Genomic DNA, 15696 nt, shown 5'->3' with positions numbered 1-15696 from the left:
CTTCCCAGCTGGCTACCACACAGGGAATCTTATATATTAATGTTAATAAAACAAATGTTTTAAATATATGAGATATAAAGCAAATTTAGCTCTCAGGGTTATAACCACACAGAACGTAACACATCTCGTTCATTTGATATTAAACTTCTCCGATGTTAGAAGCTTTCACTGCACAAAAGTGTTATGGAGCTCCAACTCTATCAAATCTCCCCCAATTAAAATGGTCTTTGTCTTTCCCCGGATAAATTCACCGGACCGCGAACAGAGAACGCTGACAAGGTTAATCATAGGAATTAGAGACCTTTCCAACGAAGAGAGAGATTTAAAAAGCTAAATTTACCGTTCTAACGCTAATTTATCGCTACCATTCTAACCCAACCAGACCCGTACGAACCCAACACGTTCCCTAGAGAGAAGAACAGTAAAGGAATAACAAAGGGGGATATAAATTGGAGATTGTTTACATTTAGGACAGACCTGGGGGTAAATATCAAGGGAATTACATACTTGGCTTGGGACTCGCTGGGTATAAATGGGTCAAGAGGCAGTTTGCAGTTTGCTTCATTCTTATGTTTGCATAGAGGAGCCAGAATGACGGCGCCAGAGAGGAGGAGCGACAAAGGAACACTTGTTAGTGATTCTAGTTTATAGTTATTGCCCGCTGACAGTTCCATTTTTTTTTAGTAGTGAGAGTACATTGATCCTTTCTCTAGATATCTGGGAGATCTCCTGTCTTGAGTGTTTTAATGAAAATTGTAGTAAGGGGGATGACAGGATTTCCTTGAAGCATCCTTCAGCAGCCGCCACGGTGATAGGAGACCTGTTGCATTTGTCGCATCTTCATTCATCATATTTCTTAGTTCTTTGCCACGTTTCCTTCTTTCCTTCATTTCGTAACGGAGCTGTCCTCTTATCTTGAGTATTTTGGCCATCTTTGTGCATGGTTATTTGTTGTGTTGGCGGGAGGGGGGAGGATAAGGTTCCTCCTTATTTCCTCTTCCTTTTTTGGCTGTATTTCTTGTAGCTTCCTTGAAGTTGGTTTGGATTCGTTCTCGAACCACAGTCGGGGATCCCCCAGTTCGATTCCCGGCCGGTACAAAAATGGTTGGATACGTTTCCTTTCATCTAATGTACCTGTTCACTTAGAAGTAAGTACGTGCCCAGGAGTTAGCTTGTTGTGGAGTTGGATGCTGGAGAGGGTCGTGAGTTACAGCTTGCGGGAACCTCGATCCCGTCATCCGTGTTTGATTACCCGATCTCTCTTGTCTTTTATGTAACATTCTTGGGCCAGTTGTTCACAGCTCATCCTTTGGTTGTGTTGCAGTGGTTTTATCTATGACCCGCCATGGGTGGTTTGTTCCCCCACTACCAGCCTCCGTACTGACTTTGTCCAACCCTTCGTCTCGCGGCCTGCTTAAGTCTACCATATTTTACAGTTTTCTTTGACGGAGTTTTCTCAGCTCCAGTTTTTTGCAGGGGTTTCTCTTCTAAACTTGTTCTGTCAGCCTCGGAGCTGGACAAAGTCCGAAGCTATATTGATCTAGTGGAAAAATTACTAATAATACCGGAATTAATGTAGTGTATATTAATATACCACGATTAGTTCATGTACTACGTGTTGTCATTTGAAGGAACATGAACAGCTGGCCAGAGTTATGTCACTGGTAGCACACATTCCATCAGTCTGGATAGAATCTTGCTTCTTTCATAGACTGAAATTAATAGTAAACTATTTTTTTTACACTAACTTTATCATCTATCTGGTCCCACCCGTTTCATTCTTCCTCTTAACACGTATTTTTATACGAGTTTATTGCTAACTCGTATAATAGATGTCCCCGTGTTCTAACGCCATCTAGGCTCTGACTGCAGTACTATTCTTTGTTTTAGATAATTGGATTATTAGTAGATATATATATACGTTATGCTTAGTTGACATTATTTCTATGTTTCACGACATGGGCGACGTGAGGCGAGGCTCGCGCCTGACAAACACAGTAGATTCCTGAATTGTGTCGAGTGCGGAGGGAGATTTACATAGTCCACTCTCTCAATTGAGGATCCGGGGGTTCGATCCCCGACCGGGACTAAAATACTTTGGCGCGTTTCCCTGCACTTAATGCCTCTGTTCGCCTAGCAGTAAATAGGTACCCAGCAGTTCAACAGCCGTTGTGAGGTTACTTCCTGAGGAAGGTGAGTGTAATTCAACACATAGGGACGACCTCGCGTAGTATATCATAGAATATGTCAGAATATGGCATATCTTGGTCACCATGGTTCCTCTTTTTATTTATAGACTACTAAATACTACAATAATTTAAGGATAATAATTCTGAACTACCGTGTAGAAGATTATAATGCTTTGTTGAGAGTTTCTTGCCAGTGTGTACTCACCTAGTTGTGTTTACGGGGGTTGAACTTCGGCTCTTGGGTCCCGCCTTCCCACAGTAACTTATTGCATGCGTCGGTTACAAAGCTACAGGACGAAGCTCTTCAGTATCAGCCTGATGGTCTCTCGACGTACAACAGCTTCCGTTCTAACCCAAGCACAACCGTATACACCCTAGCCACCTACCTAACCCAAGTGACTGATGCATAGAAAACGAGGATTTTGTGAACCGCTATTTTGCCCTAGCACATCGCATTTTTGACGTTGGTTACCATAACGTCGCGTTAGTTGACAGGACGGGTTGTTACGCCTGTATGATAGCTTGAGACAAGACTTGTTACACATAGACGTCCTAATTGGTCGCCTAAATCAATAAAAGTACATAAATAGTCCCGAGCTCGATCCCGCGGCGCCCGTGGTGTCTTATAAGGGTCTCCTGTAGTACATTGGTCTGCGTTCCTCACTCGCAATCGGAGATTTCGTGTTCGATCCCCGAGCGGGACCGTAATTGTTGGGCACCTTTCTTTCCACCTGATGCTTCTGTTCATCTAGCAGTAAATAGGTACCAGGAACTAGGCAACTGTTGTGGGGTAGCATCTTGGGGAGGGTCAGCTCCCTGTCCCAGGGAAGGGACGGGCTGGGGTTCCTGGTACCGACAACGGAATGATATTAAATCGCGACGTCAGCGTTAATACTGTCGATAAATCTCAGACACCAGCACTATGGGAGATATCATGAACACTTGTAGCAAGTGTGTGGACACACTTGTGGCAAGTGTGTGGACACACTTGTGGCAAGTGTGTGGAGTGGCAGAACTTGTCCCCAGAGGCCCACATCAAAAGACATCATCAGTGGCCTTTGCTAGAATGGCCAACATAAGTACTCCCTTTAGAAACCTGTGTAAGGAATTTTTTAGGACCTTGTGTACCACTAACGTCAGACCAGTCCTGGAGTATGCAGCTCCAGCCTGGTGTCCATACTTAGTTTAACACAAGCCAGAGTTGGAGAAGATTCAGAGGTATGCCACCAGACTAGTCCCAGAACTGAGAGGTATGAGTTACGAGGCAAGGCCACGAGAACTAGACCTGACTTCCCTGGGTTTAAGTTAAAGACAGTGATCTCGTGTTCTTTCTGGGACACAACCTCTAGCCCAGCTGGGAGCAGCTTGTGAAGGTCTTTCTTTTGCCGTTGTTAAAGTTGCTGTTCCTTGGACTGTTGCTTCTAAAGGAACTATTTTCACTGTTTTGTTCTTTGTTCTCATTGTTCTTACTGAAGGGATATTAATGAAAACATTGCAAAGGATGTTATAACCAAATATTTATTAAGTATCTGAAACTCGATTCATTTTTCCTTTCCAATATAAGATACGAAATCTAAAATAGTTGTTAGGGAGTTTTTCAAGATTTCGCCTCAGTGGTTCTGTAATGAGTTGTGATGGCTATTTGACGCCTCGGTGGTGTTCGACGCCTCGGTGGTGTTCGACGCCTCGGTGGTGTTCGACGCCTTAGGAGGTGTTCGACGCCTTAGGGGGTGTTCGACGCCTTAGGAGGTGTTCGACGCCTTAGGGGGTGTTCGACGCCATAGGGGGTGTTCGACGCCTTAGGGGGTGTTCGACGCCTTAGGGGATGTTCGACACCTTAGGGGGTGTTCGACGCCTTAGGGGGTGTTCGACGCCTCGATGGTGTTCGACGTCTTGGGGGTGTTTTCAAAGACCAGCTTTAGTGAGACAGTCCTGTATCAGCTGACTCTGTAAGCGGAACAATATAAATGTTAATACACTGAACACAAATGAACACTGTCAACAGTGCAAATGATGTCTAAAACAGTCATGTGACTTGAGGGGCTGTATAACAATGCTAGATGCTGCGAGACGCTACATACTGGGCGCTTGTCATAGGTGAACAGTTGGGAAATATCTCACTGGTTGATTAAATTATGAGGCGGGACTCAGGCACTCAAGATCACATATTTAGAAAGTGTTTTGGCCTTCACACTGTTGTTTATACAGACTGGCGCTCATGCTATACTTACTAAGTTAGAACTCAGTTTGAAGCAGGTAAGAATTTCTTGAATCTGACTGCAGATGGTGTCGTTGGAGTCCAACAGCTGACTCACATATGGATAGAACGTTTTAGCATCAGCTGTCAAAAGGAAAAGCTGGTTACTAGTTTTGCTGTGAATTATTGGGTACTTTATGATTCTCTTAATACTAAAACAGTGTTATATATATATATATATATATATAATAGAAACTGCTTCATATGAGCCAATAGGCATTTCGTAGTTTCATTAATTACGTTATTACAACAGAACACTATACAATGGATATTAGCTCGATAATTTTAGTTTCAGGGAAGATCTGGGTCAATATTAATGTGGAAAAAAGGGCTGTTCAGTTATTGAACAAATAAGCAGGTAGCGTAATAGAAGTGAGCTCACTGTTTCAAGTATAAGGTTTTATATATCATAAGATGACGTCCGGTCACCTAAAAAATATGTTATTATTTGTCATTTAATTATGGAAATGTGATCAGGCTGGGTACATAACGATCCTAATAAAGGGTTAAAGCTTGTATACACAATCTTTACTAATGGTCTTGTAGGCTGATCCATGGCACAAGGAATACAATGTAATACATTCTATACAATGGAATACATCCCAAACTCCGTAACCAGGGACCTTTGGTTATGGGGCACCCTTAGTGAAGTATTGGCACAACGTTATCGAGCTGCACTAGAGCAGCTCTGGCTACCCTAGAGCTACTCTAGAGGCTTACCAGGGACCGAGTCGACGCCACCATACTCACTCATGCTGGATGCAGGAACGGTGACGCCTACTACTGTTTGCAAGCAGCCAGCCGAGGCTTGAATGAGGGCCTGGGAGTTGGAAACGGTTATGATATTTTTCCTGCAAGTTGTGATTTGTTGTTCATTATCCTTGCAATAGGCCTCGGTCTTTCCCATGTCAGTGCACAGCTGTTTCTCTGTAGGGAGAGGGAGTGATTGATTTTAACAGTGGATTGAATGAAGGCCCTCAACCCCTGTGTAGACCACAGGGAGGGAGAGTGAGGTTATATCCGCTACATTTTCCAGCTTCTCTATCAAAAGTCTTCTACACAACTTATTTTTATTTGGAAACATTTACAGAGTAACAGTGAGTCATATAGCAGAGTTCGTGTTATATTTACGTTCTTGCAAAACAGCTAAACCTTTGGTTAAGTTCTTCCTCTTTGTAATGTCAACTTACTGAAGTTATCCCCTTGTGCAGCAGTGAAGCATTTACCCAAGGGGAAGGCGGATCGACCGCCTGGACCGCCTGTGCTAGCCGCAGTTGTAGTCCCGGCTACCAGCATGGCCAGAGCCACCGTCACCATCACAGATGTCATCGGGTTCATGATGGAAGTGCTGGGGGAAGACAGATGGGTTTTGATGTTAGTGCAGCAATGTTCACTTGTTGTTTATTTAGGGGCCCCGACGTCAGTGTGTCTACACCTCTCAACGCCTCCGAGAGGACCCGGTTCTCACCGCGGCGGAGATCTTTGAAAATGGCCCCTACCGTCGGAAGTGTCTCACCGGCTGACATCCTGGAGACCAGAGAAGGTGTTCACTTGCTCTTCTCCAGCGACCTGGACCTAGAGGAGCTATTCGCCGCCTCCACCACGACCACCCTACTAGACGCCGGCCTCACCCCCACTCCTCCACGACGCTACCTGGCGGACACGACTGTGTTTGCCAGACACATCAGCGCATGGGTCTCCGCCCTCAGCGACGACGACATTCTCGCCAGCATCAACGCCCTGAACCCGACGCTGACCCTGGTAGTGGCCAAGACCAGCACCAACTCCAACAACACCAGCAGGCCAACACTGAATAAGTTAGTAACAGTTGATTGACAGTTGAGAGGCGGGCCGAAAGAGCAGAGCTCAACCCCCGCAAGCACAACTAGGTGAATACTGAAGGTGACCTTCAGCACGGACATTGCAGCGACCCACACCACGGAACACGGACTTAAATGCGCCGGAATCACCATTCCACCTGCCCAAGTGACCAAGGAACGATACACAGAGCTCCGCAAGAGCTTCAAGTACTACCGGTGCAGAAATGTAGTATCTGTGCCCAGGAGCACCACTACACAGCCTGCACATCCTCCCACCGACGCTGCCTACTCTACAATGGCCCGCACACTGCAGTCTCGCCTGAACCCTGGCTACCCTTGACAACGAAAATATCACTGAAGACGACGACGGACCGCCCAAAACTCCCACAACCGACACCAGGAAGCTCTCCACAGCGAAGACAAAAGTACTTGCCATGTGCTCTTCATTCCGCCCAGCGAGTTCAATGGCAACGCACACACCAGACGAAAACTGGTCCACACATAACAATAAAATCAGCCAGAACAAATACCCGCACTCCACGTATGTCCACACCAACACCATGACTCCAACATTGACCTCCCCATTCTGAAGAAAGAATATCGCTACCCAGAATGCCACCGCAAATTCCCAGACGGACAAATGCCATTCCTCGAAAAGGACGACGATCCTGATGGTACCAAACTACCGAGGTTGTACTGTTCAAGTATAAAGCATCGCCTTGCACATTAAACTGCAACCTGGTGACCAAGGTTGTTCATATATACGGGCCATAAGACCCCATCCATCCACAGATCTCCAGTATCAGGTACTGATAATGACTCCAAAGAACCTCCACTTACCCATGCCACTTTTTGGGTGACTTAATCTTTATCAATCAATCTGCCAGGAGAGCCCCAGTTATGCTGTGGAGTCTTGGGCTCAGTTCCCATCACCCGCTGGTGTCTGCCCGGCCACACCGCAACATGTCATGAAGACTACCAGTAGTCAGCGTTGATGACTATTAACATCAGTGATAACTTAAGTATTCAGATGGAACAACCTGTATGTGTACTGTGTCTTAATGTAAACTCAGTTGTTACGTGGCATAGAAAAATAACATAATAAACACGGAACTATTACAACTGGTATGATAAGCAGAATTAATTTAATATAAAAGGTTGGACACAGTGCGCTGATTCTTCCGTGAATGAAGCCGAAGAGCTTCAATATTTATCAATACTCAGGAATACTTGCGTGGTCCAGCACACTGGTAATGACATGACTCGCCTGCAGAAGCAATGTTGCAGTTGAAAACGTTACCTGTAGCAGCGAGTCTTTTTTCTCTCCAAGACAGGAGCTTAATGGTAAGAAGCAGCTGAAGAGGGAGCTCACCTGTACGTAGAGCGAGACAAGGCAAGAGGATGTGTGCAGAAGGACCGGTCGGGTCTTTCTTATATACCCCTGGAGAAAGTCTAGCACGATCGATCAACGTCAATGCAAATGACTGCCGGCTTCTGGGGACGTCGTCATGATCAAAAGCGAGTTTCAGTGGTCACCGAATCCTGTTATTGGCTGGTTCTGTTCCTTTTTGGTCGATAAGCTGCTTTTGCTCACATCCAATTTCGGAGTTAGTAGCAAGTCCTTCGATTTAGCCTTTATTAAGTTAACATTTTATTGTTTGAAATTAAATGATATTATGACAGGGTTCCATGCTGAAGACTGTGGTAAGGACTTAGGTCTGGTTTGAACGCTTGTAGGCTCTAATTACCTCCCATCACTCGCCCGAATGGGGAACTTAGGTATGAGAGAGAACAGGTTTGGGATATAACGTAGGGAGCTTGTAGCCGGTAACACGAGGATATGACCTTCATTCCCTCCAGTCTCCTTAATGTTATGGCAACATCTCACACATCTCTTAGGGCTGCTATAAGCTTTGAAGAAAGGAGAAGGGTAACATCAGGTCTGTCCCTGGACTTAATCTCTCATCATCTGTACGATAACCTGGTGATCTTGAGTCTTCTCTTGCACTGCCTGATGTTGGGGGGGGGGGTAGTGAGTGTGGCCCTGCGTACTTCAGACCTGTGGCCAAACTTTCCTCCTTTTTAGAGAATCTAGAACACAAGAACTACCCATAATTTTACTTGCTTAAAACTACGGGTTCTAAGTTGAAGACTGCATTCCAGCACCTCCCATTCCTGGATACTTCATGCCAGGCCGGCACTGTAAGGCAGCTACTCATGATACTCAGCCACTGCTACTTACCTCCGCATGAACCAGGGCAGTGACCTCACCTTCATTAGGTTACCTGGCAACCAGATTCTTTTTTTCCTCAAAGCACTTCCTGTTAAACCATTGATTAATGTCCTTGGCTGTTTTGCCTCTTAAAGGCGGAATGAGTCTTCATTCAGGTCCTTTGTGTTGACTCATGTAGTGCATGTTTTGTGTTTTCTTTCCATCATAGTTCACTTTACCGTAACATTCACTCCAGAAATTCACTCGCCTTCTGATAATCAAGTTTTTGAGTTTACCGAATGCTTACCAGAAATGGCTCACCAGATACTTAGATTAGTCGCCGAAGCTTCAGCGTTCTAGCAAGCTCGGCATCTCATGTATTTAAATTTTATGAATAGGCTGAGGATGTTTTGTCTTCAAGGTCCCTTATCATTAGCTTTATCTCTTCAATCTTTCAAATGCTTCTTCTTTTTACATTCATTATTAAACCTTGCCAGCTGATGGAGTTCTTTTCGGTCACTAGCTTCTACCATCTTTGTTTTTCAACGTTTCCTTCCCTTTTATCTTGTCAATTGATTTCCTTCCAATTTGTTTATGATTGAAGTCTCCCATTACTAGTAGCTGTGATCTAAATCTGCGATGTTTTTGGCAGCCCCTTTAAAGAATATTTATACGAGTTCTTGCTGTTTAGATTGTCTGTGGTTCTCTTCTTGGAGAAATATATATATATTGCGACCAGACTCCCCCATCACCTGCACGAAAGTTCTGTCAAACAGACATCCAGCGGTGACAAGCTTAGGTCTCGTGGTCCTAAGCTTAAATGTTTTATAGTTGGTGGGACGGGTTTTGATTGGTGATGGTTGTTGAGAGACTCATAAGTTTGGTTCGGGGAGGATCTGGAGTTTGTGAAATGGCTTAATGTTCTTTGTCAGACTTGGTCGCTGATTGTGGCTCTCTACATTATGTATTTTTTGTACACATTATCATTTGTTTGGCCCCCTCCCTCTTCTTTGTGTAACTTTTTATGTAGCCGTTACTCTTGCAACCGCGAACGAATGTGTAGAGGTCTTGGCCTTTCTGTCTTCTTACAGTTCCCACTTCCAGTTCCCTATTACTTCCCTTTCGTGTGTTGCTCTCTTGTCGCCGCTCATCGCTAGTATCTACTTCCTTGGCTCGTCTCCCCACTGTGGTAGACCTTGGCGTGTCTCCCTACTGTGGTAGACCTTGGCTCGTCTCCCCACTGTGGTAGACCTTGGCTCGTCTCCCCACTGTGGTAGACCTTGGCTCGTCTCCCCACTGTGGTAGACCTTGGCTCGTCTCCCCACTGTGGTAGACCTTGGCTCGTCTCCCCACTGTGGTAGACCTTGGCTCGTCTCCCCACTGTGGTAGACCTTGGCTCGTCTTCCCACTGTGGTAGACCTTGGCTCGTCTTCCCACTGTGGTAGACCTTGGCTCGTCTCAACACTGTGGTAGACCTTGGCTCGTCTCAACACTGTGGTAGACCTTGGCTCGTCTCCCCACTGTGGTAGACCTTGGCTCGTCTCCCCACTGTGGTAGACCTTGGCTCGTCTCAACACTGTGGTAGACCTTGGCTCGTCTCCCCACTGTGGTAGACCTTGGCTCGCCTCCCCACTGTGGTAGACCTTGGCTCGTCTTCCCACTGTGGTAGACCTTGGCTCGTCTCCCCACTGTGGTAGACCTTGGCTCGTCTCCCCACTGTGGTAGACCTTGGCTCGTCTCCCCACTGTGGTAGACCTTGGCTCGTCTCCCCACTGTGGTAGACCTTGGCTCGTCTTCCCACTGTGGTAGACCTTGGCTCGTCTCAACACTGTGGTAGACCCTGGCTCGTCTCCCCTCTGTGGTAGACCTTGGCTCGTCTCCCCACTGTGGTAGACCTTGGCTCGTCTCAACACTGTGGTAGACCTTGGCTCGTCTTCCCACTGTGGTAGACCTTGGCTCGTCTTCCCACTGTGGTAGACCTTGGCTCGTCTCAACACTGTGGTAGACCTTGGCTCGTCTCCCCACTGTGGTAGACCTTGGCTCGTCTCCCCACTGTGGTAGACCTTGGCTCGTCTCAACACTGTGGTAGACCTTGGCTCGTCTCAACACTGTGGTAGACCTTGGCTCGTCTCAGCACTGTGGTAAACTGCTCACAGTTCTCCAGCTACAATCACTATAAATCGGCTTCTTCCGTCTCCTGTTTCAGTCTTGCCAGATACTTTTTCTTCCAAGAATTCCTATCCGGCTCCGAGTTTGTCATTTTTCACTTGTTTCCTGTTTCCCCTGCAGTCATCTCTTAAGTATTTTCGTGCTTTCTCCCTACTTTTATCTTATTCTTCCTACTGTTGTGTGTTAGTTCCTTCGTGTCTCAGGGAGCGGCGGGAAATCCTCTTCCCAGAACAGGTTTGCTGGAGCGACCGCAGCCTCAGAGCAGCCGGCAGCCTGATGCCCCAACAGGCCACACCGAAAACATGTTCTCGGTTGCCGGGCATAGTACACCCGGACATAGAATCAAAGATGACAGACTAAAGATTGAATGTCCGCAGGCGCATCCCTAGGGTACGAATATTGGTCTGCTTATTGGTAAATTCAGTAGAATTTCTGGTTGCAATTCTTATACCATGTCGTAGCTCAGTCGATCAAGGCAGCGTCTGGGATGCTCTTGGACGTAGGTTCGAATCCTTGTCACGGCCCTTGTGAATTTGTTCATAATTTGTATTTTTGTAGCAGTACTTATTAACTACATTGATGCTGTGCAAAAATTTTGCTAATTAACATTTTTCCTACAGTGACAAGATCAATAATTTTGCATAGACTAAGCAGTCACAGTTCAGCTGTACAGGCCAGTTGTTCCATAGACCAATACATTTGCTCTCGGAGAGATATATATTTGTAACAGCTGTCATCGTTTAATTTACTGTATTTTCACAATCCTTGATATGTTATCCATAATGTATGGAGAGTTGTTATGCAGAAATGAATGCGGGAAATAAAGACACAAAGTTGCCAATTGATTTACTACTAAAGAAAACAAAAGTGATTGTGTTACATAAGTTACCAACTTTAGATTTTGTTAAAGTTAAAGACAGTGATCTTGTGTTCCTTCTGAGACACAACCTCTAGCCCAGCTGGGAGCAGCTTGTGAAGGTCTTCCTTTTGCCGTTGTAGAAGTTGCTGTTCCTTAGACTGTTGCTTCTAAAGGAACTATTTTCACTGTTCTTTGTTTTCATTGTTTTTACTGAAGGGATGTAGATGTAAACATTGCAAAGGATGTTATAACCAAAAATGTATCAAGTATTTGAAACTCGATTAATTTTTCCTTTCCAATTAAAGATACGAAATCTGAAATAGTTGCTAGGGTGTTTTTCTAAGATTTCGCCTCAGTGGTTCTGTAATGAGTTCTGATGGTTATTTGACGTCTTGGTGGTGTTCGACGCCTTGGTGGTGTTCGATACCTTGGTGGTGTTCGATGTCCTGGTGGTGTTTTTAACGTCCAGCTTTAGTGAGACAGTCCTGTATCAGCTGACTCTGTAAGCGGAACAATATAAATGTTAATGCACTGAACACAAATGAACACTGTCAACTGTGCAAATGATGTCTAAAACAGTCATGTGACTTGAGGGGCTGAATAACAATGCTAGATGCTGCGAGACGCTACATACTGGACACTTGTCATAGGTGAACAGTTGGGAAATATCTCACTGGTTGATTAAATTATGAGGCGGGACTCAGGCACTCAAGATCACATATTTAGAAAAAAAAGGTGTTTTATCCTACAATGTTGTTTATACAGACTGGCGCTCATGCTATACTTACAATGTTAGAGCTCTTTTTGAAGCAAGTAATAGTTTCCTGGACCTTACTGCAGATGGTGTCGTTGGAGTCTAACAGGCCAATCACATAGTTGTGGTACGTTTTAGCATCAGCTGTCAAAAGAAGAAACTAGTTACTAATTTTGCTGAGAATTATTGGGTACTTTATGATTCTCTTGCTGTAACAGTGAGTTAAAATATATTTATATATATATATATATATATATATATATATAATATATATATATAATGTATATATATATACACATAGTAGCACTAGAGCAGCTCTAGCTACCTTAGAGCTACTCTATCTACTCCTCAGGGACCGAGTCGACGCCACCATACTCACTCATGCTGGATGCAGGCACGGTGACGCCTGTCACTGATTGCAAGCAGTCAGCCGAGGCTTGAATGATGGCCTGGGAGTTGGAACCGGTCATGATATCATCCTTGCAAGTTTTGATTAGTTGTTTATTAGCCTTGCAATAGGCCTCGGTCTTTCCCAGGTCAGTGCACAGCTGTTTCTCTGTAGGGAGAGGGAGTGATTGATTTTAACAGTGGATTGAATGAAGGCCCTCAACCCCTGTGTAGACCACAGGGAGGGAGAGTGAGGTTATATCCGCTACATTCTCCAGCTTCTCTATCAAAAGTCTTCTACACAACTTTTTTATATTTGGAAACATTTACAAAGTAACAACGAGTCATATAGCAGAGTTCGTGTTACATTTACGTTCTTGCAAAACAGCTAAACCTTTGGTTAAGTTCTTCCTCTTTGTAATGTCAACTTACTGAAGTCTTCCCCTTGTGCAGCAGTGAAGCATTTTCCCAAGGGGAAGGCGCCTGGCCCGGGTGGACCGCCTGGACCGCCTGGGCCGCCTGGGCCGCCTGGGCCGCCTGGACCGCCTGTGCTAGCCGCAGTTGTAGTCCCGGCTACCAGCATGGCCAGAGCCACCGTCACCATCACAGAGGTCATCGGGTTCATGATGGAAGTGCTGGGGGAAGACAGATGAGTTTTGATGTTAGTGCAGCAATGTTCACTTGTTGTTTATTTAGGGGCCCCGACGTCAGTGTGTATGCACCTCTCAACGCCTCCGAGAGGACCTCGTTCTCACCGCGGCGGAGATCTTTGAAAATGTCTTTATCGTCGGAAGTGTCTCACCGGCTGACATCCTGGAGACCAGAGAAGGTGTTCACTTGCTCTTCTCCAGAGACCTGGACGTAGAGGAGCTATTCGCCGCCTCCACCACGACCACCCTACTAGACGCCGGCCTCACCCTCACTCCTCCACGACACTACCTGGCGGACACGACTGTGTTTGCCAGACACATCAGCGCATTGGTCTCCGCCCTCAGCGACGACGACATTCTCGCCAGCATCAACGACCTGAACCCGACGCTGACCGCGGTAGTGGCCAAGACCAGCACCAACTCCAACAACACCAGCAGACCAACACTGAAAGTGACCTTCAGCACGGTCATCGAAGTGACCCACTGCACAGAACACGGACTTGAGTGCGCCGGAATCACCATTCCACCTGGCCAAGTGACCAAGGAACGATACACGGAGCTCCACAAGTGCTACAGATACTTCCACTACACCAGGAAGTGCAGTGTCTGCGTCCAGGAGCACCTCTACACAGCCTGTTCATCCTCCCACCGAAGCTGCCTACTCTACAATGGCTCACACACTGCAATCACGCATGACTGTCTCCACTGGCAGGAGGAAATAAAAAGGATGCCGGCAAACACTACCTCACCTCAGCCCATTTAGCCAACCCGCCTACGTCCCTGGCCTTGTCAGGGAAAACACCTGGGGAAGCTGCTGCTCCCTCACCACCGCCTGGCCCCTCGCCTCTGCAACCCTCACTACCCCCAACCAAGTCAGCAGTTATCACCAACAACACCCTCCTGATGGTACTTCTACACCTCGCTGACAAATTGGCGGACAACGACGTCAACCTATAACATCAACCGACTGGTCACCGCAAATGGACTACCGACGGTGACGGTAACCGGTGACCTCCGAGCTCCTCCAGCTGCGGCCGGCCCGGCGTTCGACCCCGCAACAGGCCCCACAACCAGTCCGGTAACAGGGACGCCATCCACCCTGGCTGCCCCTGCCAACGAAAATATTACCGAAGACGACGACGGACCGCCCAAAACTCCCACAACCGACACCAGGAAGCTCTCAACAGCGAAGACAAAAATACTTGCCATGTGCTCTTCATTCCGCCCAGCGAGTTCAGTGGCAACGCACACACCAATCGAAAGCTGGTCCACACGTAACAATAAAATCAGCCGGAACAAATACCCGCACTCCACGTATGTCCACACCAACACCATGACTCCAACACTGACCTCCCCATTCTGAAGAAAGAATATCGCTACCCAGAATGCCACCGCAAATTCCCAGACGGACAAATGCCATTCCTCGAAAAAGACGACGATCCTGATGGTACCAAACTACCGAGGTTGTACTGTTCAAGTATAAAGCATCGCCTTGTACATTAAACTGCAACCTGGCGACCAAGGTTGTTTATATATACGGGCCATAAGACCCCATCCATCCACAGATCTCCAGTATCAGGTACTGATAATGACTAAAAAACCTCCTATTATCCATCCCACCTTTTGAATGACTTAGTCTTTATCAATCAATCTGCCAGGAGAGCCCCAGTTATGCTGTGGAGTCTTGGGCTCAGTTCCCATCACCCGCTGGTGTCTGCCCGGCCACACCATGTCATGAAGACTACCAGTAGTCAGCGCTGATGACTATTAATATCAGTGATAACTTAAGTATTCAGATGGAACAACCTGTATGTGTACTGTGTCTTAATGTAAACTCAGTTGTAACGTGGCATAGAAAAATAACATAATAAACACGGAACTATTACAACACGTATGATTAGCAGAATGAATTTAATATAAAAGGTTGGACACAGTGCGCTGATTCTTCCGTGAATGAAGCCGAAGAGCTTCAATATTTATCAATACTCAGGAATACTTGCGTGGTCCAGCACACTGGTAATGACACGACTCGCCTGCAGAAGCAATGTTGCAGTTGAAAACGTTACCTGTAGCAACGAGTCTTTCTCTCTCCAAGACAGGAGCTTAATGGTAAGAAGTAGCTGAAGAGGGAGCTCACCTGTACGTAGAGCGAGACAAGGCAAGAGGATGTGTGCAGGAGAAGCAGCCGGGTCCTTCTTATATACCCCTGGAGAACGCCTCGCACGATCGACCAGCGTCGATACAAATGACTGCCGGCTTCTGGGGACGTCGTCATGATGACCAGCGAGTTTCAACGGTCGCCGCATCCTGTTGCTGGCTGGTTCTGTCCCTTTTGGTCGATAAGCAGCTTTTGCTCACATCCAATTTTGGAGATAGTAGCAAGTCCTTCGATTTAGCGT

General features: G+C 46.3%; 2 protein-coding genes across 2 annotated transcripts; both read right to left on the bottom strand.

Annotated features, from left to right (window-relative positions):
• Positions 1 to 3688: 3688 nt before the first annotated feature.
• Positions 3689 to 7692, bottom strand: LOC123747419 (uncharacterized). Its single transcript, XM_069319882.1, has 5 exons — positions 7639 to 7692; positions 5637 to 5794; positions 5197 to 5373; positions 4421 to 4530; positions 3689 to 4136 (listed from the first exon to the last, which is right to left on the bottom strand). The coding sequence occupies exons 2-5, from the start codon at positions 5782 to 5784 to the stop codon at positions 4095 to 4097; spliced, it is 477 nt and encodes a 158-aa protein (XP_069175983.1). The 5' UTR covers positions 5785 to 5794; positions 7639 to 7692; the 3' UTR covers positions 3689 to 4094.
• Positions 7693 to 11481: 3789 nt separating this feature from the next.
• LOC138360001 (uncharacterized) lies at positions 11482 to 15562 on the bottom strand. The gene is made up of 5 exons (XM_069319881.1): positions 15435 to 15562; positions 13080 to 13282; positions 12640 to 12816; positions 12295 to 12404; positions 11482 to 12006 (listed from the first exon to the last, which is right to left on the bottom strand). Exons 2-5 carry the CDS (start codon positions 13270 to 13272, stop codon positions 11965 to 11967), a joined length of 522 nt encoding a protein of 173 aa, XP_069175982.1. The 5' UTR covers positions 13273 to 13282; positions 15435 to 15562; the 3' UTR covers positions 11482 to 11964.
• Positions 15563 to 15696: the final 134 nt, after the last annotated feature.

This window comes from Procambarus clarkii, chromosome 94 (genome assembly GCF_040958095.1).
Source record: "Procambarus clarkii isolate CNS0578487 chromosome 94, FALCON_Pclarkii_2.0, whole genome shotgun sequence".
Lineage (NCBI taxonomy): Eukaryota > Metazoa > Arthropoda > Malacostraca > Decapoda > Cambaridae > Procambarus > Procambarus clarkii.
Note: the sequence above shows the minus strand (reverse complement) of the source record. Positions and strands in the feature narration are given on the sequence as shown.

Bases quoted from the DNA above. Each gene is read 5' to 3' on its own strand.
- LOC123747419 (XM_069319882.1), bottom strand. From the start codon at position 5,784: ATGAACCCGATGACATCTGTGATGGTGACGGTGGCTCTGGCCATGCTG. The intron at 4,531-5,196 runs GTGAGTATGGTG...TCCTTTTGACAG, and splicing joins CGTTCCTGCATCCAGCATGA to CTGATGCTAAAACGTTCTAT. The intron at 4,137-4,420 runs GTAAGTATAGCA...TTCCGCTTACAG, and splicing joins TCAAACTGAGTTCTAACTTA to AGTCAGCTGATACAGGACTG.
- LOC138360001 (XM_069319881.1), bottom strand. From the start codon at position 13,272: ATGAACCCGATGACCTCTGTGATGGTGACGGTGGCTCTGGCCATGCTG. The intron at 12,817-13,079 runs GTAAGTTGACAT...CTCTCCCTACAG, and splicing joins TGCACAAGGGGAAGACTTCA to AGAAACAGCTGTGCACTGAC. The intron at 12,405-12,639 runs GTGAGTATGGTG...TTCTTTTGACAG, and splicing joins CGTGCCTGCATCCAGCATGA to CTGATGCTAAAACGTACCAC.